Below are 26,122 nucleotides of genomic sequence, written 5' to 3'. Positions count from 1 at the left end.
CCTCAGGTTGTTAAGCTGGCATATTTAAAGAAATTGAAAAGTTTACATACATTAATGAGACAGATCTATAATATGTAACTGTTAAATTAGGATGTATGGGATTAGTTACAAATACTTAGGTTACTGGAGGTAAAAGAAAGCTTATAATTTTCTCAAGTAATTCAGGTATATTTTTAGCAGTCATTGTGTGTGATTGAAAAAGTAAGTTAAAATGCAGGGATAAAAATGGTGAACGAAAACTTATTCTCTCTTTGATGTCAGTCTCTTTTAAAATTATTATTACTTTTTAAAGACTTTCTTCATATTGCAGCAGTTTTATTGTCACAAAAAAGTTGATAAGAAGCTACAGAGATTGCTCATACACCCCCTGCATCCACCCATGCATAGCCTTCCCATTAACAACATCCCCCACCTAGTGGTACATTTGTTAGAATTGATAAACCGACATTTACACATCATAATTACCCAAAGTCTATAGTTTACATTATGGTTCACTCTTGGTGTTGTACCTTGAATGGGTTTGGACAAATGCATAATATGTAGCCATAATTGTGGTATCATATAGAGTTTATCATATAGAGTATTCTTACTGCCCTAGAAATCTTCTATTCATCCCTCCCGTGTCACACTCAAGCCCTAGCAAGCACTGATCTTTTTATTGTGTCCATAGTTTTCCCTTTTTCAGAATGTCATATAGTTGGAATTAGAGAAGAGAAAGCCTTTTCACATTGACATCTTTCACTTAGTAATATGCATTTAAGGTTCCTCCCTGTCATTTCATGACTTGAGAACTCATTTTTTTTTAGTGCTGAATAATATTCCATTATCTGATGTATCACAGTTTATCCATTACCTACTGCAGGACATCTTGGTTGCTTCCACGTTTTGGTGATAAAATTGGAATACAAAATTTTTGTGGATAAACTTGATTCATATAAAATTATGAGTAAAGCTGTTATAAACATGCATGTGCAGGTTTTTGTGGGGACATAACTTTAAATTCCTTTGGGTAAATATCAAGGAGCACAATTGCTGGGTCATATGGTGAGAGTATCTTTAGTTTGCTAAGAAACTTCCAGACTATCTTCCAAAGGGGCTATACCCTTTTGCATTTCAGTCAGCAGTAATTGTGAGTTCCTGCTACTCCACATCCTTGCCATTATTTGGTGGTGTCAGTATTCCTGATTTTGGTTATTATAGTAGGTGTGTAGTACTATCTCATTATTCTTATTTTGATTTGTATTTCTCTGATTATACATAATGTGGAACATCTTTGCTTATTTGCTATCTATCTTATTTGATGAGGTGTCTGTTAAGATTTTTGGTCCATTTTTCAACCAGATTGTCTTCTTATTATTCAGCTTTAAGTATTCTTTGAGAGCTCTACCCACCACCAGTACCTACCATCAGGAAACTTGCACAAGCCTCTTAGATAGCCTCATCCACCAGAGGGCAGACAGCAGAAGCAAGAAGAACTACAATCCTGCAGCCTGTGGAACAAAAACCACATTCACAGAAGGATAGACAAAATGAAAAGTCAGAGGGCTATGTACCAGATGAAGGAACGAGATAAAACCCAGAAAAATAACTACATGAAATGGAAATAGGCAACCTTCCAGAAAAAGAATTCAGAATAATGATAGTGAAGATGATCCAAGACCTCAGAAAAAGAACGGAGGCAAAGGTCGAGAAGATGCAAGAAATGTTTAACAAAGACCTGGAAGAATTAAAGAACACTTAGAAGAATTAAAGAACAAACAAACAGAGACGAACAATACAATAACTGAAATGAAAAATACACTAGAAGGAATCAATAGCAGAATAACTGAGGCAGAAGAACGGATAAGTGACCTGGAAGACAAAATGGTGGAATTCACTGCCATGGAACAGAATAAAGAAAAAAGAATGAAAAGAAATGAAGACAGCCTACAGCCTAAGAGACCTCTGGGACAACATTAAATGCAACAATTTGCATTATAGGGGTCCCAGAAGGAGAAGAAAGAAAGGACCTGAGAAAATATGAGAAGAGATTATAGTCAAAAACTTCCCTAACATGGGAAAGGAAATAGCCACCCAAGTCCAGGAAGCGCAGAGAGTCCCAGGCAGGATAAACCCAAGGAGAAAAATGCCGAGACACATAGTAATCAAATTGACAAAAATTAAAGACAAAGAAAAATTATTGAAAGCAGCAAGGGAAAAACGAAAAATAACATACAAGGGAACTCCCATAAGGTTAACAGCTGATTTCTCAGCAGAAACTCTACAAGCCAGAAGGGAGTGGCGTGACGTATTTAAAGTGATGAAAGGGAGGACCTACAACCAAGATTACTCTACCCGGAGAAATCAAAAGCTTTACAGACAAACAAAAGCTAAGAGAATTCAGCACCACCGAGCCAGCTCTACAACAAATGCTAAAGGAACTTCTCTAAGTGGGTAACACAAGAGAAGAAAAGGACTTACAATAACAAACCCATAACAATTAAGAAAATGGTAATAGGAACATACATAACGATAATTACCTTAAACGTGAAAGGATTTAATGCTCCAAACAAAAGACACAGGTTTGCTGAAGGGATACAAAAACAAGACCCATATATATGCTGTGTACAAGAGACCCACTTCAGACCTAGGGACACATAAAGACTGAAAGGGGATGGAAAAAGATATTCCATGCAAATGGAAATCAAAAGAAAACTGGAGTAGCAATACTCATATTGGATAAGATAGACTTTAAAATAAAGAATGTTACAAGAGACAAGGAAGGACACTACATAATGATGAAGGGATCAATCCAAGAAGAAGATATAATAATTATAAATATATATACACACAACACAGGAGCATCTCAATATATGAGGCAACTGCTAACAGCTATAAAAGAGGAAATAGACAGTAGCACAATAATAGTGGGGGACTTTAACACCTCAGTTACACCAATGGACAGATCATCCAAACAGAAAATTAATAAGGAAACACAAGCTTTAAATGACACAATAGACCAGATGGATTTAATTGATATTTATAGGGCATTCCATCCCAAAACAGCAGATTACACTTTCTTCTCAAGTGTGCACGGAACATTCTCCAGGTTAGATCATATCTTGGGTCACAAATCAGCCTCAGTAAATTTAAGACAATTGAAATCAAATCAGTTATCTTTTCTGACCACAACACTATGAGATTAGAAATAATTACAGGGAAAGAAACGTAAAAAACACAAACACATGGAGGCTAAAGAATATGTTACTAAATAACCAAGAGATCACTGAAGAAACCAAAGAGGAAGTCAAGAAATACCTAGAGACAAATTACAATGAAAACACGACGATCCAAAACCTATGGGATGCAGCAAAAGGAGTTCTAACAGGGAAGTTTATAGCAATACAAGCCTACCTCAAGAAACAAGCAAAATCTCAAACAATCAAACCTTACACCTAAAGGAACCAGAGAAAGAAGAACAAACAAAACCCAAAGTTAACAGAAGTAAAGAAATCATAAAGATCAGAGCAGAAATAAATGAAATAGAAACAAAACGATTAGCAAAGATCAATAAAACTAAAAGCTGGTTCTTTGAGAAGATAAATAAACATATGCCAGACTCATCAAGACAAAGGAGAGGACTCAAATCAATAAAATTAGAAATGAAAAAGGAGAAGTTACAACAGACACCGCAGAAATCCAAACCTTCCTAAGAGACTACTAAAAGCAACTCAATGCCAATAAAATGGACAACCTGGAAGAAATGGACAAATTCTTAGAAAGGTATAATCTTCCAAGACTGAACCAGGAAGAAACAGAAAATATGAACAGACCAATCACAAGTAATGCAATTGAAACTGTGATTAAAAATCTTCCAACAAACAAAAGCCCAGGACCAGATGGCTTCACAGGTGAATTCTATCAACCATTTAGAGAAGAGCTAACACCCATCCTTCTCAAAGGCTTCCAAAAAATTGCAGAGGAAGGAACACTCCCAAACTCATTCTATTCTATGAGGCCACCATCACCCTGATACCAAAAAGCAGACAAGATCCTAGAAAAAAAGAGAATTACAGACCAATATCACTGATGAATATAGATGCAAAAATTCTCAACAAATTCTAGCAAACAGAATCCAACAACACATTAAAAGGATCATACACCATCATCAAGTAGGATTTATCCCAGAGATGCAAGGATTCTTCATCATACGCAAATTAATCAATGTGATACACCATATTAACAAACGGAAGAATAAAAACTATATGATTATCTCAGTAGATGAAGAGAAAGCTTTTGACAAAATTCAACACCCATTTATGATAAAAACTCTTCAGAAAGTGGGCATAGAAGGAACCTACCTCAACATAATAAAGGCCATACATGAGAAACCCACAGCAAACCTCATTCTCAATGGTGAAAAACTGAAAGCATTTACTCTGAGATCAGGAGCAAGACAAGGATGTCCACTCTCGCCACTATTATTCAACATAGTTTTGGAAGTCCTAGCCATGGCAATCAGAGAAGAAAAAGAAATAAAAGGAATACAAATTAGAAAAGAAGAAGTAAAACTATCACTGTTTGCAGATGACATGATACTATACATAGAGAATCCTAAAGATGCCACCAGAAAACTACTAGAGCTAATCAATTAATTTGGTAAAGTTGCAGGATACAAAATTAATGCACAGAAATCTCTTGCATTCCTATACACTCATGATGAAAAATGTGAAAGAGAAATTAAGGAAACACTCCCATTTACCATTGCAACAAAAAGAATAAAATACCTAGGAATAAACCTACCTAGGGAGAAAAAGGACCTGTATGCAGAAAACTATAAGACACTGATGAAAGAAATTAAAGATGATTCAAACAGTTGGAGAGATATACAATGTTCTTGGATTGGAAGACTCAGTATTGTGAAAATGACCATACTACCCAAAGCAATCTCCAGATTCAATGCAATCCCTATCAAATTACCAATGGCATTTTTTACAGAACTAGAACAAAAAATATTAAAATTTGTAATGGAGACACAAAAGACCCCGAATAGCCAAAGCAGTCTTGAGGGAAAAAAACGGAGCTGGAGGAATCAGACTCCCTGACTTCGGACTATACTACAAAGCTACGGTGATCAAGACACTATGGTACTGGCACTAAAACAGAAATATAGATCAATGGAACAGGATAGAAAGCCCAGAGATAAACCTACACGCCTATGGCCACCTAATCTATGACAAGGGAGGCAAGGATATACAGTGGAGAAAAGACAGTCTCTTCAATAAGTGGTGCTGGGAAAACTGGACAGGTACATGTAAAAGAATGAAATTAGAACACTCCCTAACACCATACACAAAAATAAACTCAAAATGGATTAGAGAGCTAAATGTAAGACTGGGCACTGTAAAACTCTTAGAGGAAAAATTAGGAAGAACACTCTTTGACATAAATCACAGCAAGATCTTTTTTGATCCACCTCCTAGAGTAATGGAAATAAAAACAAAAATAAACAAGTGGGACCTAATGAAACTTAAAAGCTTTTGCACAGCAAAGGAAACCAGAATGAAGATGAAAAGACAACCCTCAGAATGGGAGAAAGTATTTGCAAATGAGTCATCAGACAAAGGATTAATCTCCAAAATATATAAACAGCTCATGCAGCTCAATATTAAAAAAGAAACAACCCAATCCAAAAATGGGCAGAAGACCTAAATAGACATTTCTCCAAAGAAGACATACAGATGGCCAAGAAGCACATGAAAAGTTGCTCAACATCACTAATCATTAGAGAAATGAAAATCAAAACTACAATGAGGTATCACCTCACACCAGTTAGGATGGCCATCATCAGAAAATGTACAAACAACAAATGCTGGACAGGGTGTGGAGAAAAGGGAACCCTCTTGCACTATTGGTGGGAATGTAAATTGATACAGCCACTATGGAGGACAGTATGGAGGTTCCTTATAAAACTAAAAATCGAATTGTCATATGACCCAGCAATCCCACTATTGGGCATATACCCAGAGAAAACCATAATTCAGAAAGATACATGCACCCCAATGTTCATTGCAGCACTATTTACAATAGCCAGGTCATGGAAGCAACCTAAATGCCCATCAATAGACGACTGGATAAAGAAGATGTGGTACATATATACGATGGAATATTACTCAGCCATTAAAAGGAACGAATTTGGGTCATTTGTAGAGACGTGGATGGATCTAGAGACTGTCATACAGAGTGAAGTAAGTCAGAAAGAGAAAAACAAATATCGTATATTAACGTATATATGTGGAACCTAGAAAAATGGTACAGGTGAACCGTTTTGCAGGGCAGATAGAGACACCGATGTAGAGAACAAACGTATGGACACCAAAGGGGGAAAGTGGTTGGGGGGTGGGGGTGGGATGAATTGGGAGATTGGGATTGACATGTATACACTGATGTGTATAAAATGGGTAACTAATAAGAACCTGCTATATAAGAAAATAAACTTAAAAAAATTTTTTTGAACTTTTTGGATAATAGTCCTTTATGAGTTCTATCTTTTGCAAATATTTTCTCCCACTCTGTGGCTTGTCTTCTAAATCTCTTGGCATTGTCTTTTGTAGAGCAGAAGTTTTTAATTTTTTTGGCCCCGGCATGTGGGATCTTAGTTCCCCGAACAGGGATCAAACCTGTGCCCTCTGCAGTGGAAGTGTGGTGTCTTAACCACTGGACTGCCAGGGAAGTCCCAGAAGTTTATAATTTTAACCAAATCCAGTTTATCAGTTATTTTTTTCATAAATTGTGCCTTTGTGTTGTATCTAAAAAGTGATCATCTAAAAAATATCTAAAAAGGTCATCTAAGTTTTCTTTGATTTATCTTTTTGGAGTTTTATAGTATTGCATTTTAAATTTAGGTCTGTGATCCACTTTGTATTAGCTTTTGTGAAGGGTGTAAGGCCTGTCTGAATTAATTTTTGCATGTGGATATTCATTTATTCCAGCACCATTTGTTGAAGAGAATGTCTTTGCTCCATTATTTTGCCTTTGCTCCTTTGTCAGCGATTCAGTAGACTACATTTATGGAGGTCTGTATCTGCACTCTCTGTTCTGTTCCATTGTTCTCTTCCATTGATCTGTTTGTCTATTCTTTTGCCAATAGCACAGCGTCTTGCTTACTGTAGCTTTACAGTAAGTCTTGAGTCAGGGAATATCAACCCTCCAACCTTGCTCTTCTTCAGTATTATGTTGGCTATTCTGGGTCTTCTGCCCCTCCATTTAAACTTTAGAATCAGTTTGTCAATATCCATTAAATTACTTGATGGGATTTTGATTGTGATTGCATGGAATCTATATAGATCAGTTTGGGATGAGCTGACATCTTGACAGATTGAATCTTCCTACCCTTAAATGTGGAATATTTCTTCATTTATTTAGTTCTTAATATATTATCAGAGTTTTACAGTTTTCCTCATACAGATCTTGTATTTATTTTGTTAGATTTATACCTAAGTATTACTTTCTTGGGGTGCTAATGTAAATGGTATTGTATTTTTAATTTTAGATTATACTTGTCCATTGTTGGTATATAAGAAAGTAATTCACTATTACATATTAACCTCATATCCTACAACTTTGCTGTATTGGCTTATTAGTTTCAGGAATTTTTTTCTAGATAATTTACATAGATGATCGTGTCATCTGTGAACAAAGACAGTTTTATGTCTTCTTTATCAATCTGTATGCTTTTTGTTTTCTTTTCTTGGCTTACTGCATTTAAGGACTTCCAGTGTGATGTTGAAATGGAGTGGTGAGAGGGATATCTTTGTTTTGCACCTAATCTTAGTGGGAAAACTTTGAGTTTCTCACTGTTAAGTATGATGTTAGTTGTAAGTTTTTCAAAGATATTCGTCATCAAGTTGAGGTAGTTCTTCTTTGTTCTAGTTTACTGTGAGTTCTTATGGTGAATGGGTATTGGATTTTGTTACATGCATCTACTTATATGATTTTGATTTTTCACTCAGATCTGATTTCTAAACCTGGTTTTAAATATATAATCTCTTGGACAAGTTATTTGTACCTGCCAACCTTAGTTTCCTGATAGGAACCATGTACATATGTACACATTTCTTTCTTATAAGAAACAGCGAGCAGAAATAGGTTGTCTCCCTCCTATTAGGTTGTGAGAATTATTTATGATAATGCATATCAAGTGTTTTCCTTAATGCCTGTCTGTAGTAAACACTTCATAAATAGTGATTGTCAATTGGCATTGGCAAAATAGCAGAGGGATAGTAAACATAATAATAATAGAAAATAAGCCTTTGAAAAATAATGACGTTAGTTCAGCTGATGAGTTTGGTTAATAAGGTAAAATGATGGGAATTTGACTGTAGATTGTGAGATAATTTGTCCCATGGACTGTGTAGATAATATTTAGTACTTAAAATCACATTTTATTATTCTTAGATAATTTAAGATGAACAGTCATCTTTTTATAATGATTTCTGTCTTTTTGAAACAGATTCAAGATTTTTGGAAACTTACCACTGATTTCTTTACGAATCTCAGATGAAAAACTGCAAGGGATATTGGAATTGATTGAAAGCATCCCAAAACCCCCACCTGCAACTGAAGTAAATGTCCCTGTCAAACCATTTCAGGTAATGTATTTTCAAAATTAATGAAAGCACGAGTTAAAAAAGAAAATTCCACAAACAGTATTTGTAACAGCCACAGAAATTTTGGGTAAAACAATTCAATTCATTGTGAATAGACGTTTTAAATTACATACTGAAAGACAGAATGATGAAATAGTAAAAGGTGCAAATAGTAAACAAAAGAATGAAATAATAAGTCTACCTTTCTTCACTTTTCCAGTCCCTCTCCTCAATGGTTAACTACTGCTTCTCTAGTTTTTTGAAAATGTTTATAGCACATACTAATACACACACATAGAAACATGCATGTCTCTGTGTGTATACGTATGATTATAACAGTTCTGATTAACTGATTATAACAGTTCTGCAATTTGTATTTAGCCTTGAAATTGTAAAAGCACTTCTTTAAATCTACATTTTACAAATTAACTTTCTAATTCAGGCTGGATTTTTTTCCACTTAATTCAGATTGAGGGGTGTGTGTGTGTGTGTGTGTGTGTGTGTGTGTGTGTGTTGTCAGAATTGTCTTAGAACGTATAATAAAAGTCTGTGTGCTAACTGACAGTGAATTAACTTTCCTTCCAGATTCAAAGATCCACTTCTTTGGGAACATCACAGATTTCACAGAAAAAGTTTTCTTCTTTGGAAATTCCATGTGTTGAAGATGGTAAAATGAAACTACTTTAGGAAATTTTCCTTGTTATAAATATATTATGAAAAAAATTTTGAGACCACATAAAAACTTTCAGGCAATAGCAGATATTTGCATATTATCCACAAAATTTCACTAAAGTTCCTTTAAAACAGTGTAATTTGGATGTTCCTTAAAGTTGCTTTTGCAGTAGGATTTTTTTTGGTATATAAAAGTTGAACCCCATAATCACAGGGACCACTAGCAAATTAATCATCTTTATCCTTTGTGATCTAAGAGACCCCATGAAGCTTTGTGTCTAATTTATAATGTGTTACTTAGCTTTTGGAGATCTTCATTATAGTAATTTTTTTTTACACTTCCTTTTTTGTTATTAAAGGAAAAAAAAATCAAGCCTTAATACCTTCATTAACGTATGAAAACTGGTAAATACTTTGTTATGAAATACATGCTTTTTTGGCTGCATTAGAAAGAAAAATAAATGTATTTTTCTATTTTTAAAACTTTAAAAATTGTAAATGTTAAACAACAGAAATTGCCATGTTGATCCTCAGTTTTCTAGAGAATGTTTTCCTTTCTGTGTAGTGACCAGGGTGGGTGGGGAGGGGGAGGAAATGTTGTTTGTGAGATCATCTACCCTAAAATTCAATTTTATGTTCTTAGGGATATACTTAGATGATTTTAGTTTCCTTTAAACCTTCTTTTAATGGTTTTACTAGATTTTGGGTCCATTTAAATAGCATGTTGTAGAAATTTACTATCATATATATATTCCTATATAGTCATACATATGTGAAGTAGTGCTTGATCTTAGTTTCTCCATTCAAATTTTAGGGCCTGCCTTCTACTTTTAATATTGCAGTGTTTGTAACTAAGTCCTGTTTACCTGTTTCCAGGTAGAGTGAGCATAGTAGTGTGTTCCTTTCAGTATTCATCATGTATGTAATAATTGGCATTGGCATTTGCTATGAAATTTTCTTTAGCAGTTTTTAGTATCTTGATTTTAAAGATGATGTTCATTAAGCTAAAGATTGTATTTTGTAATTTTCCATACATTTTGTTGTTAAGAATGTTATTTTTTCACATGTAATCTTTATATTCTTTTCTATTTATTTTTGACCTTACATTCAATTTTTTGAAATAGTGTTTTAGTGTTCATATTTATTTCAGAAAAATTATTAGAATGTTATTATTAAATCAGTCATTTTGATTATTGACTTAAATGTTCTATGGTATTTAGATTCAGATGAGGAGTTTTTTGATGCCCCATGTAGTCCCTTGGAAGAGCCTCTTCAACCTCCATCTAGAATTAAAAGTCCTCAACAAGAAAAGCTTCAAAAGCCAGATTGTTCAAAAAATATGACTGAATATAAAATAAGATTTGAAGTGCCAGAGGTATGCATTGTATGTACTATGGTAAAATTAATATGGCTTATTTAAATTGTCAGTCATTTCTACTATTCACAGCTCATTTATATAGTCTCATTACTAATAGACAGTGTTGTTTTCATCCTATTTAAACTCAATCCAGATGTTACCTTGTGGTTCTCCCTCCCCTTTCTTAATTAATTAATCTTAAGATTAATTTCCTTAATAATTAAATGTTTGGCCACCCTCACCTTTTGAGAGGGACCACATTCTGCCTGTGGAATGTGTATCTCTCTAAATAAATCTGCTTTCACTTAAAAAAAAGAATTAAGAGTTTAGAGGTATTGTTGTTATTCAGTATATATTTATTGAAAATAATTTGTACAATGTGTGTATTGTATATGTGTGTGTATAAAATCTCTCCTAAATTTAAATATGTGTCATTTATACTACACGTATACCTCACATATCCATATATAGCCACCATCAATATAAACAATTTTTTTGTTTTAGGTAGTCGTAGTTTCTTTTTTCTTTCTTTTCCAGGTTTTGATTCAATTCTGTCACCTTGTTGGAGATTGTGAACTACCTGTGGTAGAAATTAATGTCTTGGGATTGGGCACAGTCATTGAGCTTCGAACATTTGATTTGAAAGCAAATGCCTTTTTGAAAGAGGTCTGCTTAAAATGCCCAGAATATTTTGGTAAGAATCTCTGTTTTAAAAAACTAAATTAATTAATTTTACTGTTTGATTACCTTCTGGAGATAAATTCTCTAGGTGCTTAGTCAGTACATATGATAAAATATTATCAAAGAAATGTGTTAGTCTTCAACTTTCATATTATACTTTGGAATCTTAAGGTGTAGACTAGAGAGAAAATGAAGACAATTTTTCTCATTAAGGAAAATGGTTTAATTTTAAGTCTACTTAACTGAATACTAAAATACTGAATAAGTTTCCTATTGATACTGTAACAATTTACCACAGATTTATTAAAGTTCTGTATATCAGATGTCTGACACAAGTCTCAGTGTGAAAAAATCAAACTGTCAACAGGACTTCTTTTTTGGAGGCTGTAGGGGAATATCTATTTCTTGCTCACTCAGGTGTTGGCAGAATTTAGTTTTATATGGTTTAAGTCTGTTTTCTTGCTGCCTATAAGGTGAGGATTGGCCTTAGCTCCTACAGGCCTCTCTAGGTCCTTGCACTAATTTTTTTTTATATCCCAGAACCATTATGGGGTGTTAGATCCTTCTCATGCTGTAATCTCTCTAACCTTTTCTTCTACCTTTTTCTTCCACTCTAAAAAACTAAGGTAATTAGATTTGGTGCATTTGGACAATTGAGGATAATTTCCGCTTAATCTTAACCTTAATCATCTCTGTAATGTTACATTTACCATATGAAATAACATATTCTCAGGTTTAGGGGGATTAGAGCATGGACATCCTTGTGGGAGGGGTGTGTAAATATTCTGCCTACCACAAACAATTTATATCCCAAATCCTAACATATAAATTATATGATATCTTAGAAAATGTTTCTGTTTGCTTTGGCAGGCTTTTAGAAGAGTTTTTTGTTTTTTTTTCCCTCCTTTACATTTTGAGGTTTTTCCTTGAAACATAATTCTGAATGGTTCATGAATTCCATCAGAATATTAAGAAAAACTATTCACTTCCAATTGGGGTGCTTTTTATTTCTTTTTCTTGCCTAATTGCTTTGGCTAGGACTTCCAATACTATGTTGAACAAAAGTGGCAAAGTCAGCATCCTTCTCTTCTTGATCTTAGAGGAAAAGCTTTCAGCTTTTCACTGTTGAGTAGTATATTAGCTGTGGGCTTGTCATAGATGGCCTATTATTATTATGATACATTTCCTCTATTCCCACTTTGTAGAAAGCTTTTATATTAAATGGATGTTGAATTTTGTCAAATGCTTTTTCTGCATCTATTGAGATGATCATATGATTTTTATCCTTCATTTTGTTAACATGGTGTATCATGTTGATTGATTTGTGGATGTTGAACTGCAACATCCTTGGAACAAATTCCACTAGATCTTGGTGTTTGAGCCTTTTAATATAGTATCAAATTTGGTTTGGTAATATTTTGTTGAGGATTTTTGCATCTGTATTCATCAGGAATATTGGCCTGATGAATATTCTTTTCTTGTGGCGTCCTTGTCTGGTTTTGGTATCAGGGTAATGCTGGCCTCGTAAAATAAGTTTGCAGATGTTTCCTCCTCTTCTATTTTTTTGGGAAGAGTTTCAGAAGGATTGGTATTAATTCTTTTTAAATGTTTGATAGAATTCACCAGTGAAGCCATCTATTCCTGGATTTTTTTTTGTTGGGAGGTTTTGATTCGATCTCCTTAGGACTTATTGCTCTATTCAGACTTCTTATTTGTTCATGATTCTGTCTTGGAAGGTTGTATGTTTCTAGAAATTTATCCATTTCTTCTAGGTTGTCCAATTCGTTAACATATAAAAATATCCATGCTAGTCTCTTATGATCCTTTAAATTTCTGTGGTATCATGTGTCACATCTCCTTTTTCATAACTGATAATATTTATTTGAGCCCTCTCTCTTTTTCATGGTGAATCTAGCTAAAGGTTTGTCAATTTTGTCTTTTCAAAGAATCAGCTCTTTAGTTTAATTGATCTTTGCTGCCGTCTTTTGGTTTCTATTTCATTTATTTCTCCTCTCTTCTTTGTTATTTTTTACTTCTAACTTTGGGTTTTGTTCTTTTTTTTGCCTAATTTCTTGATGTGTAAACAGTAATTTTGTTTATTTGAGGTTTTTCTTGTTTCTTAAAGTAGACATCCATGCTTTTCTCTTTTAGAACTGCTTTTGCTGCATCCCGTAAATTTTGGTATGTTGTATTTCTTTTTTTTTTTTTTTTGGCTGCGTTGGGTGTTCGTTGCTGTGTGTGGGCTTTGTCCAGCTGTGGCGAGTGGGGGCTACCCTTCCTTGTGTTGTGCAGGCTTCTCACTGCCGTGGCCTCTCCCACCGCGGGGCGTGGGCTCTAGGCATGTGGGCTTCAGCAGTTGTGGCTCGTGGGCCCAGTAGTCGTGGCTCACGGGCTCTAGAGCACAGGCTCAGTAGCTGTGGCACACGGGCCTAGCTGCTCTGCGGCAGGTGGGATCCCCCCTGGACCAGGGCACGAACCCACGTCCCCTGCATTGGCAGGCGAATTCCCAACCACTGAGCCACCAGGGAAGCCCCCTGGTATGTTGTATTTCTATTTCCATTTGTCTCAAGGTATTTTTTAATTTCTCTTTTGATTTATTAATTGACCCAATAGTAAAACTGTCACTATTGCAGAAGACACAATATTATATGTACAAAAACTCTAAAGACTCCACCAAAAAAACTGTTGGAACTAATCAACAAATTCATTAAAGTTGCAGGATACAAAGTCAACATACTAAAATCTGTTGCATAACAAACTATCAGGAAAGAGAAATTAAGAATACAACACCATTTACAATTGACTCAAAAAGGACAAAGTACCTAGGAATAAATTTAACTGAGGAGGTAAAAGACCTATCCACTGAAAGCTATAAGACATTGATGAAAGAAATTGAAAAAAACACAAATAAACAGAAAGATATTCTGTGCCTCATGGGTTGGAATAATGCTGTTAAAATGTATATCCTACCTAAGGCAGTTTACAAATTCCATGCAGTCTCTATGAAAATATCAATGACATTTTTCACAGAACTAGAACAAGAAACTCTGACATTTGTGTGGAACCGTGGGAGACCCAAATAGCCAAAACAATCTTGAGAAAGAAGAACAAAGCTGGAGACATCATGAGCCCTGATTTCTAACTATATTACAAAGCAATAGTAATCAAAACAGTATGGTACTGGCATAAAAACAGACACATCAATTAGTGGAACAGGATAGAGAGCCCAGAAATAAGCCCACATATCTGTGATCAATTAATTTATGACAAAAGAGCCAAGAATATACGTTTAGGAAAGGGTAACTTTTCAATAAATGATGCTGGTAAAACTGGACAGCCACATGCAAAAGAATGAAAATGGACTACTATCTTACACCATAAATAAAAATTAACTCATAATGAATTAAAGATGTGAATGTAAGACCTAAAACCATAAAACTCCTAGAAGAATACATAAGCGGTAAGCTTCTTGACATTGGTCTTTGTGATGATTATTTTGGTTCTGATTCCCAAAAGGGAATAAAAACAAAAATAAACAAATGTGACTACATCAAACTAAAAAGCTGCTGCACAGCACAGGAAACCATCAACTAAATGAAAAGCCAGTCTATGAAATAGTGTTATATAATTGCAATTCGTATATCTGATATAAGGTGTTAATATCTAAAATAATATAAAAAACTCATACAACTCAATAGGGAAAAAAACAAACAAACAAAAATGGACAGAGGATCTGAATAGGCATTTTTTCCAAACAAGACATACAACTAGCCAACAGGTTCACGAAAGGATGCTCAACTCAATAATCATCAGGGTAATGCAAATCAAAACCATGAGATATAACCTCATACCTGTTAGAATGGCTATTATCAAAAAAACAAGCAATAGAAAGTGTTGGTGAGGATGTGGGAAAAGGGAACCCTTGTGCTTTGTTGATGAGAATGTAAATTGGTGCAGACACTATGGAAACTAGTATTAAAGTTCCTCAAAAAGTTAAAAATAGAATTACCATCTGATCTGGCAATTCCACTTCTGAGTATTTATTTGAAGAAAGCAAAAACACTCACTTGATAAGATATGTGCACCCTCATGTTCATTGCAGCATTACTGACAATAGCCAAGATATGGAAGCAACCTAAGTGTCCATTAATGGGTGAATGGATAAAGATGTGCTGTCTGTTGGGTTGGCCAAAAAAATTCATTCGGGTTTTTCCATAAGAGCTTATGGAAAAACCCAAACGAAGTTTTTGGCCAGCCCAGTAGATACCATCGAATGCTACTCAGCCATTAAAAGGAATGAAATCTTGCCATTTGTGACAACATGAATGGACCTTGAAGGCATTATGCTAAGTGAAATAAGTCAGAGAAAGATAAATATGGTATGATCTTGCTTATATGTGGAATCTAAAAAAAAAAAACCCAACCAAGGTAGTACAGAGAACAGATTGGTCATTGCCATAGGTGGGGGGGGTGCAGAAAATGGGTGAAGGGGGTCCAGAGACACAAACTTCCAGTTATAAAGTAAGTCATAGAGATGTAAAGTACAGCGTGGTGACTGTAGTTAATAATACTGTTTTGCATATTTGAAAGTTGCTGAAAGAGCAAATCTTAAAAGTACTCATCACAAGAAGAATTTCTAAGTAAGTGTGAGGACAGATGTTAACTAAACTTATTGTGGTGATCATTTCACAATGTATATTAATATGGAGTCACGTTGTACACCCGGAACTAATATAATGTTTTATGTCATTTATACCTCAATTAAAGGAAAAGACAAACTATTCACTAGTTTAATTTCATTATATTCCTTTTTAGCATAAGAACATTATTATGTGTAGAGATGACATTAAAACTATTTTAATAGACTTTATTTTTAGAGCAGTTTTTCATTCACTGCACAGTTGAGCAGATGATAGAGATTTAACATATATCCCCTGCACCTACACAGGCATAGCCTCTCACATTATAAATATTCTCCACCAGAGTGATACATTTGTTGCAGTTGATGAACCTACATTGACACACTACACCCAAATTCTATAGTTTACTTGGTTCAGCTTGGTGTTGTGCATTCTAAGGGATTTGAACAAATGTATAATGACATGTATCCAATATTACAGTATCGTACACAGTAGTTTCACTGCCCTAAAAGCCCTCTGTGATCCATCTATTCATCCTTTCCTGTCATCCCTCAATCCCTGGCAACCACTCATCTTTTTACTTTGTCCATAGTTTTGCCTTCTCCAGAAAGTCATATAGTTGGAATTATATACTATCTAGCTTTTCCAGACTGGCTTCTTTCAGTTACTAATATGTATTTAAGTTATCTCTATGTCTTTTCATGACTTGATAATTCATTTCTTCTTAGCACTTAATACACTGTGTGATGTACCACAGTTTACCCATTCAAGTACCAGAGGATGTGTTGGTTGCTTCCAAGTTTTGCCAGTTCTGAGTAAAGGTGCAGTAAACATCCATATGCCGGTTTTTGTGTGGACATAAGTTTTCAGTTTCTTTGGATAAATACCAAGGAGCACAACTGTTGAGTCTAATATAAGTGTATGTTTAGTTTTATAAGAAGCTCTCGAACATTCTCCAAAGTGGCTGTACCTTTTAGCATCCTCATCAGTAATGAAGAGAGTTCCTGTTGTTCCATATCCTCACTAGTGTTTGGTGTCAATGGCCTGGATTTTGAGCATCCTAATAAGGTGTGTAGTGTATCTTACTGTTGTTTTAATTTCATTTCCTTGATGATAACATGTAGAACATCTTTTCATATGTTTATTTGCCATCTGTATATCTTCTCTGGTGAGGTCTCTGTTAAATTCTTTGGCCTATTTTTTAAATTGTATTGTTTGTTTCCTTGTGGAATTTAAAGAATTCTTTGTATATTTTGGATAACAGTCCTTTATCATATGTGTCTTTTGCAAATATTTTCTTCCAGTCTGTGGCTTGTCTTTTCATTCTCTTATAGTCTTTTGCAGAGAAGAATTTTTATTTCTAATGAAGTCCAGTTTATTGATTCTTCCTTTCCTTGATCATGCCTTTGGTGTTGGATCCTAAAAAGTCATTACCGGGCTTCTCTGGTGGCGCAGTGGTTGAGAGTCTGCCTGCTGATGCAGGGGACACAGGTTTGTGCCCCGGTCCGGGAAGATCCCACATGCCGCGGAGCAGCTGGGCCCATGAGCCATGGCTGCTGAGCCTGCGCGTCTGGAGCCTGTGCTCCGCAACGGGAGAGGCCACAAAAGTGGGAAGCCCGCGTACCGCAAAAAAAAAAAAAAGTCATTGCTAATCCAAGAATGTCTAGATATTCTCCCATATTCTTGAAATTTTATAGTTTTGTATTATATATATAGATGCATCATCCATTTTGAGCTGATTTTTGTGAAGGGTGGTTTTTTGTGTGTGGATATCCATTTAGTCCATCAACATTTGTCAAAAAGACTGTCTTTCTCCATTGTATTGCTTTTGCTGTTTAGTCCAAGATCAATTGAGTATATTTAGGGAAGTCTATTTCTGGACTCTCCGTTGTGTTCTATGGATCTGTTTTGTCTGTTCTTTTGCCAGTACCACAGTGCCTTGATTACTGTAACTTTATAGCAAGTTCTAAAATCAGGTAGTGTCAGTCCTTCAACTTTGTTCTTCTCCTTTAATATAGATCCTCCTCAACTTTCGATGGTATTATGTCACAACAAACCATTGTAAGTTGAAAATATTCTAAGCTGAAATGCATTTAATTCCCCTGATTTACTGAACATCGTAGCTTAGCCCAGCATACTTTAAACATCCTCAGAACACTTATTTAGCCTACAGTTGAGCAATATCATCTAACACAAAGCCTATTTTATCATGAAGTGATGAATATCTCATATAATTTATTGAATACTGTACTGAAAGTGAAAATCAGTATGGTTGTAAGGGTACAGTAGTTGTAAGTTTATCAGTTTTTTTTTGTTTGTTTTGTTTTTTGGTTTTTTTCACAAAAGTTTATTCTTAAATGTACAATAGGTTCCAAGACAACACTTCATTCCAGCTATAGGTGGCAACAGATGTTATGGCAGGGAATCCAGATGTTTAATCCAGATGTTTAAACAGGAATGGAACTAAGGATCATCATTGCCTCAGGCACAAGGAACAGCTTACTTTTTGCCAGATTTCTAAATTCCACCTGTGGCCAGGGGGCTTTTCCCCGTGGCCTTTGCTTTTAGCTCCTCAAGTTTCTTTTGCTCCTCCTTCTGTTTCTGCTTGAATGCCTATCTTCCTTGTCCATCTCCTTGGCTTGCTTCTTGGGCTGCTTCAGGGCCTTCTTCTCGCCACCTTCACGGCCCGACATGGCGCCTGCCGCCCCTTCCCCAGACCCTGCCACCAGATGTGGATATAAGTTTTTTTACCATCATGATACAAACCATCTTAAGTTGGGGACCGTCTGTATTGTCTTAGGTATTCTGGGTCTTTTGCCTCTCCTTATGAAATTTAGAATCAATTTGTCAGTATACATGAATTGGTTCCTGGAATTTTGATTGGTATTGCATTGAATCTATAGATCGGGTTGGGAATAACTGACATCTTGGAACTGTTGAGTCTTCCTATCCTTGAACATGGATCATTTCTCCATATATTTGGATTCTTGAACTCTAAACACTAATTAGAGTTTTGTAGTTTTCCTCATAGAGGTCTTGTGCATATTTTATTAAATTTTTTTGCCTAAGAATTACATTATTGGGGTGCTAATGTAAATGAAAATTGTGTTTTTAATTTCAAATTCCACTTTGTCCTTTATTGGTATATAGGAAAGCCGTTGACTTGTATCCTGCAACCTTACTATAATGACATACTAGTTTGAGTTTTTTTATTGTTGATTCTTTTAGATTTTGTGCATATATGATCATGTAATCTGTGAACAGTTTTATGTCTTCCATCCCAGTCTGCATCCTAGTCTGTATACCTTTTATTTCTTTTCTTCTCTTATTGTATTTGGTAAGACCTACATTACAATGTGAAAATGGGTGGTAAGAGGGGAAGGACATCCTTACTTGTTCCTTAGTGTGAAAGCTTTGAGTTTCTCACCATTATGATGTTAGCTGTAGGTTGTTTGAAGATACTCTTTATCAAGTTGAGGAAGTTCTCTTTTATTCCTAGTTCACTGGGAGCTTTTATCATGAGTGGTTGTTGGATATTGTCAGATGCCTTTTCTGCATCAATTTATATGATCATGTGGTTTTTCTTCTTTAGCCTATGGATGTGATAGATTATGTCAGTTGATTTTTGAATGTTGAACCAGCCTGTTATCTTGGGATAAATCCTACTTGGTCATGGTGCATAATTTTTTCCACTGTTGGATTTAATTTGCTATTATTTTGTTGAAGATTTTTGCATCTGTGTTAATGAAAATTCCTATGAAAATTCCTGTCCTGTAGTTCTCTTCTTCCCTTCTTCCTCCTTTCCCCTGTTTTTTTTTTTTTTTTTTTTTTGGTCTGTGTGTGTAGTTTTGGTATTAGGGTAATTCAGGCTTCATAGAATGAGTTAGGAAGTATTTTCTGTTTCTATAGTCTGAAAGAGATTGTACAGAATTGGTATAGTACCTTCCTTAAATGTTTGTTAACATTCACTAGTGAACCCATCTGGGCCTGGTGCTTTCTGTTTTGGAAGGGTATTAATTATTGACTTAATTTCTTTAATAGATATTCAGTTTGTTTATTCCTGTGTGAGTTTGACAGGGTATGTCTTTCAAGGAATTGTTCCATTTTATTAGGTTATCAAATTGGCGGGCAGAGTTGTTCATAGTATTTCTTTACTCTTTTAATGTGCATGATACCTATAGTGATGTCCTCTGTTTCATTTCTGATACTAGTAATTTGTGTTCTCTTTGTTTTTCCTAAGTTAGCCTGGTGAGATGTATAACTTTGTTGATTTTTTTCAGAGAACCACTTTTGGTTTCTTTGATTTTCTCTAATGATTTCTTGCTTTTGGTTTCATTGATTTCTGATCTAATTTTAATTATTTCTTTACTTTTGCTTGCTTTGGATTTGTTCTCTTCTTCTTTTTCTAGTTTCCTAAGATGTGGAAGCATAGACAATTGATTTTAAATCTTCTTTTCTAATATATGCATTCAATGCTATGTTTCCCTCTAAGTGCAGCTTTCACTATAGCCCACAGATTTTGATTAGGTGTGTTGTCATTTTTATTCATTTCCAAGTGTTTTTTAATTCTTTCTTTAAGATTTCTTTTTTGACTTAGGTGTTACTTAGAAGTGTGTTGTTTATTCTCCAAATATTTTGGAATTTTCCAACTGTTCTGTTATTGATTTCTATTTTAATTCTGTTGTGGTCTGAAGGCAGATGTTGTATGATTTCTTTTTTTTAAATTTGCTAAGGTGTGTTCTGTGGCTGAGAATGTGGTTGATCTTGGTGAGTATTCCATGTGAGCTTAAGAAGAATGAATATTCTGCTCTTGCTGGATGAAGTAGTCTGTAGATATCCATTACATCCAGTTATTTGATGGTATTACTGAGTTCAACTATGTCCTTACTGATTTTTCGTCTGCTAGATCTGTCCATTTTTGATAGAGGGGTGTGAAGTGTTCTAATATGGTAGTGGGTTCATTTATTTCCCTTTGCAGTATTATCACTTTTGCTTTCTATTGTTAGATAAGTACACCTTAAGGATTGTTGTGTTCTAATGGAGAATTGACCCCTTTATCATTGTATAATGCCTTTCTTTATCCCTGATAACTTTTGCATTCTTTGAAGTCTGCTCTGTCTGAAAATTTATATAGCTATCTCTGCTTTCTTCTTATTAGTGTTAACATAATGTATTTTTCAACATCTGTTTACTTTCAATCTATACGTACTTTTATATTTAAAGTGGGTTTCTTGTAGACAGTGTATACTTGGGTCTTGTTTTTTTGATCCATTTTGGCAATTGTTGTCTTTTATTTGGTACATTTAGACCATTGATATTCAAAGTGATCATTGATACAGTTGGGTAAAATAATTTTTTTCTAACTAAAAGTTAGTAGGGCTTTACTTTTGTTTTTGAGACCACATGAATGTGTTCTATTTGCATGTGTATAAAAGTACCTTACTCTTAGCTGTCCTGGAATCAATGTTCTTTTTTTTTTTAATTTTTAAAAAATTATTTTTTGACTGCATTGCACAGCTCACAGGATCTTAGTTCCCTGACCAGGGATAGAACCTGGACCCTGGCAGTGAAGTGCCGAATCCTAACTACTGGACCACCAGGAAATTCTTCCATGTTCTTTTTTTTTTTTTTTTTTCCTTTTTTGCGGTACGTGGGCCTCTCACTGCTGTGGCCTCTCCCGTTGCGGAGCACAGGCTCCGGACGCGCAGGCCCAGCGGCCATGGCCCACGGGCCCAGCCACTCCGCGGCACGTGGGATCCTCCCGGACCGGGTCACGAACCCGCGTCCCCTGCATCGGCAGGCGGACCCTCAACCACTGCGCCACCAGGGAAGCCCCTTCCATGTTCTTTTGATGGTTGACTTTTTATTTTTTTAATGTTTATAAGTTATTTAAGTTTTAAATGGAAGCTATCTTGTGAAATCTTTTGAACTCATTTAGGAATTTCTTTACCCAGTGAATTGAGATACAGAAAATAAGGGAGTTAGAGAACTAAAGTAAAAATGAACTATCTGTGGGAATAAGAAAGGTAAGGAATATGCTTATGTACATCTCAAGGATTTGAGAAGGCCATCTTCTCTGGGAACTCATTCCCAGACAAAAGATGTCAGTTAACTGGTATAATGAAAACTTCTCCTTTTTTGTGAGCCCTGAATTACATGTGATCTTTGTATTTTGGGAAGCAGATTAAGTATTGTGGCCTGAAAACTTAATCATTGGATATGATTTATACATTTTAGTTCCATACTCTACACTTGTTCTGTAGCCTCTGAGAACTTGCATGTGGTGAATTGTGTTATGATTATCTCTTCCTGAAAAAATTATCATACATGGAAGATACAGAGTTCTGCTTTATTATGCTTTTTACATCAAAGTTTGCTCTGGCAGTTGGAAAGAAAAGTAAACCAACTTGATAGTGTTCACCAGTAATCCAGAAGTATTATAGCAGTTGTTAATATTTATGTTTTTTTATAATTTTTTGTTTTCCCAAAAGCAAATGATAAGAAAACGCTTACACACATAATACAAGATATATAATTATTAGTGCACCTATTTTGTAATATATTTGCTTCTGTTTTCTTAGAAAGAGTAGGAAGAAGTGAATAGCACAGTTTCTTACACAAAGTAAGTGATCAGTAAATAGTTATTCAATGAATGAATAAATGTGTGAAAAAAGTGGAGACCTTCTTAAGGATTGAAATGTGATTAGCATCTACAGTAGAAGACTAGCTTAATTGCTAATAAGGTTTTAAATCTGGAGGATTCTGTGGAAATATGTTGCATTTTTTTCCTGAAGAGTAGTATGATTGGTTTGTAGTCCTTTCTTCCAGTATCTAGTTATTGATTTTGAACAGTCGTAAGTAATTTGCTGATGATAGTTATAAAGACTTTACACAAAATACTATTCTACAACAGTTTCCTCACTTATCTTCTTAGATTTTGAGCAACAGCAACAATACAACTAGTAAAGACTGATAATATGGTAATAGTTTATTTTAATCTAAACTAATACAGACAACAATTTAGTTTCTCATCAGATACCTGATGCTTTTTCTCTACAATTAGGATTTTAGAGATACTGACAGTTTTCCTTCTAGCTATTTCTATGACTCAGGACTAGAATCTCTTCATGTTCCTATCTAGGTTTAGAAGGGTAAGAATCTTCAGCATTGTGGCATAAGAGAAGGGAATTGTGAGATGAAATTACATTTTTAGAGTTTAAAATAAAGGATGAAGGACCTGAGTTGAGTAATACAGAAATCAAGGCCCAGAATTGATATGATACAGGAAATCCTTCTTTTCCAATTCTAAAATTATTAATATTGCCTGCATTTATTTTCCATTAGTTTTTCTATGAAAGAATAATTTTAGAAATTATTTTTAGATGAAAACAAGAAACCAGTTTATTTGATTACAACACTGGATAACACAATGGAAGATCTGTTAACACTGGAATATGTGAAGGTAAGTAGTTTGATTTATATTCTTGTTATGGTAAGCATGCTGCTGAAATACTAAAATCAAGTTTTATAAGTTTAGCAATATTTAGTTTAATCTTCATTCTGATGTGATCGCTATAACTCCTAAAAGTTTAAGATTTTTTTGTTTTGTCATCCTCTGTTAGATACTTGTGATTTATAAACACTTCACATAGCAAGATAATAAGCAGCCCACATTCTAAGTAGAAATGACCTGCAGTTTGGCTATTTCCCCCCCCATCAGGATGTCAACAAACTTTTCAGTCTTGATGGAATTTATTGTGGTATAGGATATAAGATGAGGCTTTCACTTGATTTCCCACCATTGTCTGAAGTTACCTAATTTTCCTGCTGTCAGTGACTCTATTCCTTTCCTATGGATTTATGATAACCATTTCGTCATTTATTAAGTTTTTATGTGTACTGTGGTCTACATATGATTTAGCCCTTGTTTTCATTGACCTGTTTTTATGTAAGTGCCATGTTATTTTAATAATTACAGTACTTAATGGTAAATGAGAATTATATCACTTTTAAGACCAGTTTTACTATTATTGATATAGATATTTTAGTGTTTTGTTGTTTATGAATTAAACAGCTTTTATATTGTAGAAATGTTCCAAATCTAAAGATACCACAGAGTATTTGATACCTGGCAGTCTGTTGCATCAAAATTTTGTTTTAACATATAGGAAGATTTGGGAAGTATCTTACAGAGTTGTCGCTGACTAAATGATTGTCCTCTACATGTGATAATACCTAAATATCCACTCTTGATAATAAGCAAGATAGTACGTAACATTTATTGAATACTTAGCAAATTTGTTCTGGTGAAGCAGTCGTTTGTTTAAGTAATTATTTATATATATATATATATATATATAGCTGGCAAATTATATAAATGTGTGTTAGGACCATTATGTAATTATATATATACATATGTCTTCCTATGATAATCTAACAGATTTGTTTTTTTCACTTTGTATAGGCTGAAAAGAATTTACCCATAACAATGTTGAAGGACAGCTATAACAATGTTGTGCAACTGATTAAGGTATAGGTGAATAATAATTTATTTTTTAATTAGATACTGTATTTCTAAGCAAATATATTATGAAAATTATTTTATAACTAGAACTGTAAGATCATTGAGGATAAAAATTGAATATTATAAATTGTATCCTTTATACCACAAAGAATACAGACAAATATTTGTATTACTAAAATCAGCTTTGTTCTTTAGGTGAATTTTTCCTCTTTGGATATTCATTTACATACTGAAGCACTTCTGAATACAATAAATTATTTTAATAATATCCTTCCATATTCGGAGGAAAAACCAGCCCCAGTGCATATTGCAGAGACTGAAGACAAAGGAGAGTTTATTAAAAAAATACGTATGTTTCTTTAAAATTCAACATCAAATTTTTACTAAGTAGATCAATAAATTTTGGCTCTTGCATTATTATTATAATATTGGCTTTAGAATTCTATTGCTAGATTAATATTTAGAAAGATTCATTATATAACAGGTTAATTTTAGAAAATAATAGTAAAGTGATTATTGCTGAAGAAAAGTGGCTTTTATTTATCTTATCATTCATTTTAGTTGAAGATTATACAGTAGAAGTATTTAATGTAATTAAATTTCATGCATTTAATATTATTTAAATTAGAAAAATAGAACTAACAAAATTTGAATAATATGAGAGTATATTTTTTAATCGGAGTGCTTTTCTAAGCAGTCAAAAGTTGCAAGTTTGATAATAATATGTATCACCCTGTAATCATTAAATCGCAAAAGATTTATGATTTTACAACTACAACTTCTTAGTTTCAAATGTTATTCTCATCTAGGAACTATTTTTGTTTTGTCTCTTTGCATTTGTTTGGCTTTGTTTTCATTGGATTTGATTTTCTTTAGCATTCCTAATTTAGTAGGTAATATATTGCTTGCTTTCAATTTGCAAATCACGTTTTCCTCTAGCATTATCATTGTTGTGATATTTCAGTTACTTTATAAGTGTAGTAAGGTAACTACTAAAAGTTTTGTCTTATGTTTTACAATATGACTTTCTTTTTGCAGCTTTAAAACTATCCAAGAATGAAGATATTATTACCTTACAGATTTTAGCAGAATTATCATGTTTACAGATCTTTATTCAAGATCAGAAACATAACATTTCAGAAATTAAGATTGAAGGTAATAAGATTTGAGGAAAAGTAAATTCAGAACTATTAAATGAAGGAAAAAGAATTTAATAATTTTTTTTTTCCCTTAGGGCTTGATTCTGAGATGATTATGAGGCCATCAGTGACTGAAATAAATGCAAAGCTAAGGAATATAATTGTTCTGGATTCTGATATAACAGCTGTATACAAAAAGGTATGAATTTGTTTCTGTTCATTAACATTATTAAATATAATTGTCCTTTAAGATTGTTCATAGGTATAAATTAAACAGTCATCGGATTTTAGCAGTGTGTCTTAGTAGGTCCATGGGCTTCGAAGTTAGGCATAATTAGGTTCTTATTTTAGCCCTGCTCTTCAGTAGTTGGGTGGCCTAATCTCAGAATCTGTTTATTTGTAAAATGACGATTAAGTATCTCATAAATGAAATTAGTACAAGTGATACTGCTGGAACTTAGTTGTGGAGTGCTTTTGTGGGG

General features: G+C 34.2%; 1 protein-coding gene and 1 pseudogene across 3 annotated transcripts in view; one reads left to right on the top strand and one right to left on the bottom strand.

The window, feature by feature from the left end:
- The window catches only part of VPS13A (vacuolar protein sorting 13 homolog A), a 236,658-nt gene that overhangs the window by 80,639 nt on the left and 129,897 nt on the right, over positions 1-26,122 (top strand). For all 3 annotated transcript variants that reach the window (XM_060154950.1, XM_060154951.1, XM_060154952.1), the window contains exons 23-31: positions 8,492-8,630; positions 9,213-9,294; positions 10,520-10,674; positions 11,194-11,350; positions 23,360-23,439; positions 24,442-24,507; positions 24,697-24,850; positions 25,540-25,656; positions 25,736-25,839. In XM_060154950.1, coding sequence (XP_060010933.1) covers positions 8,492-8,630; positions 9,213-9,294; positions 10,520-10,674; positions 11,194-11,350; positions 23,360-23,439; positions 24,442-24,507; positions 24,697-24,850; positions 25,540-25,656; positions 25,736-25,839 — 1,054 coding nt within the window. The remainder of the gene's footprint in view (positions 1-8,491; positions 8,631-9,212; positions 9,295-10,519; positions 10,675-11,193; positions 11,351-23,359; positions 23,440-24,441; positions 24,508-24,696; positions 24,851-25,539; positions 25,657-25,735; positions 25,840-26,122) is intronic.
- LOC132522864 (translation machinery-associated protein 7-like) lies at positions 18,477-18,670 on the bottom strand (annotated as a pseudogene).

The sequence above is a fragment of the Lagenorhynchus albirostris genome, chromosome 7 (genome assembly GCF_949774975.1).
Source record: "Lagenorhynchus albirostris chromosome 7, mLagAlb1.1, whole genome shotgun sequence".
Classification (NCBI taxonomy): Eukaryota; Metazoa; Chordata; class Mammalia; order Artiodactyla; family Delphinidae; genus Lagenorhynchus; species Lagenorhynchus albirostris.
Note: the sequence above shows the minus strand (reverse complement) of the source record. Positions and strands in the feature narration are given on the sequence as shown.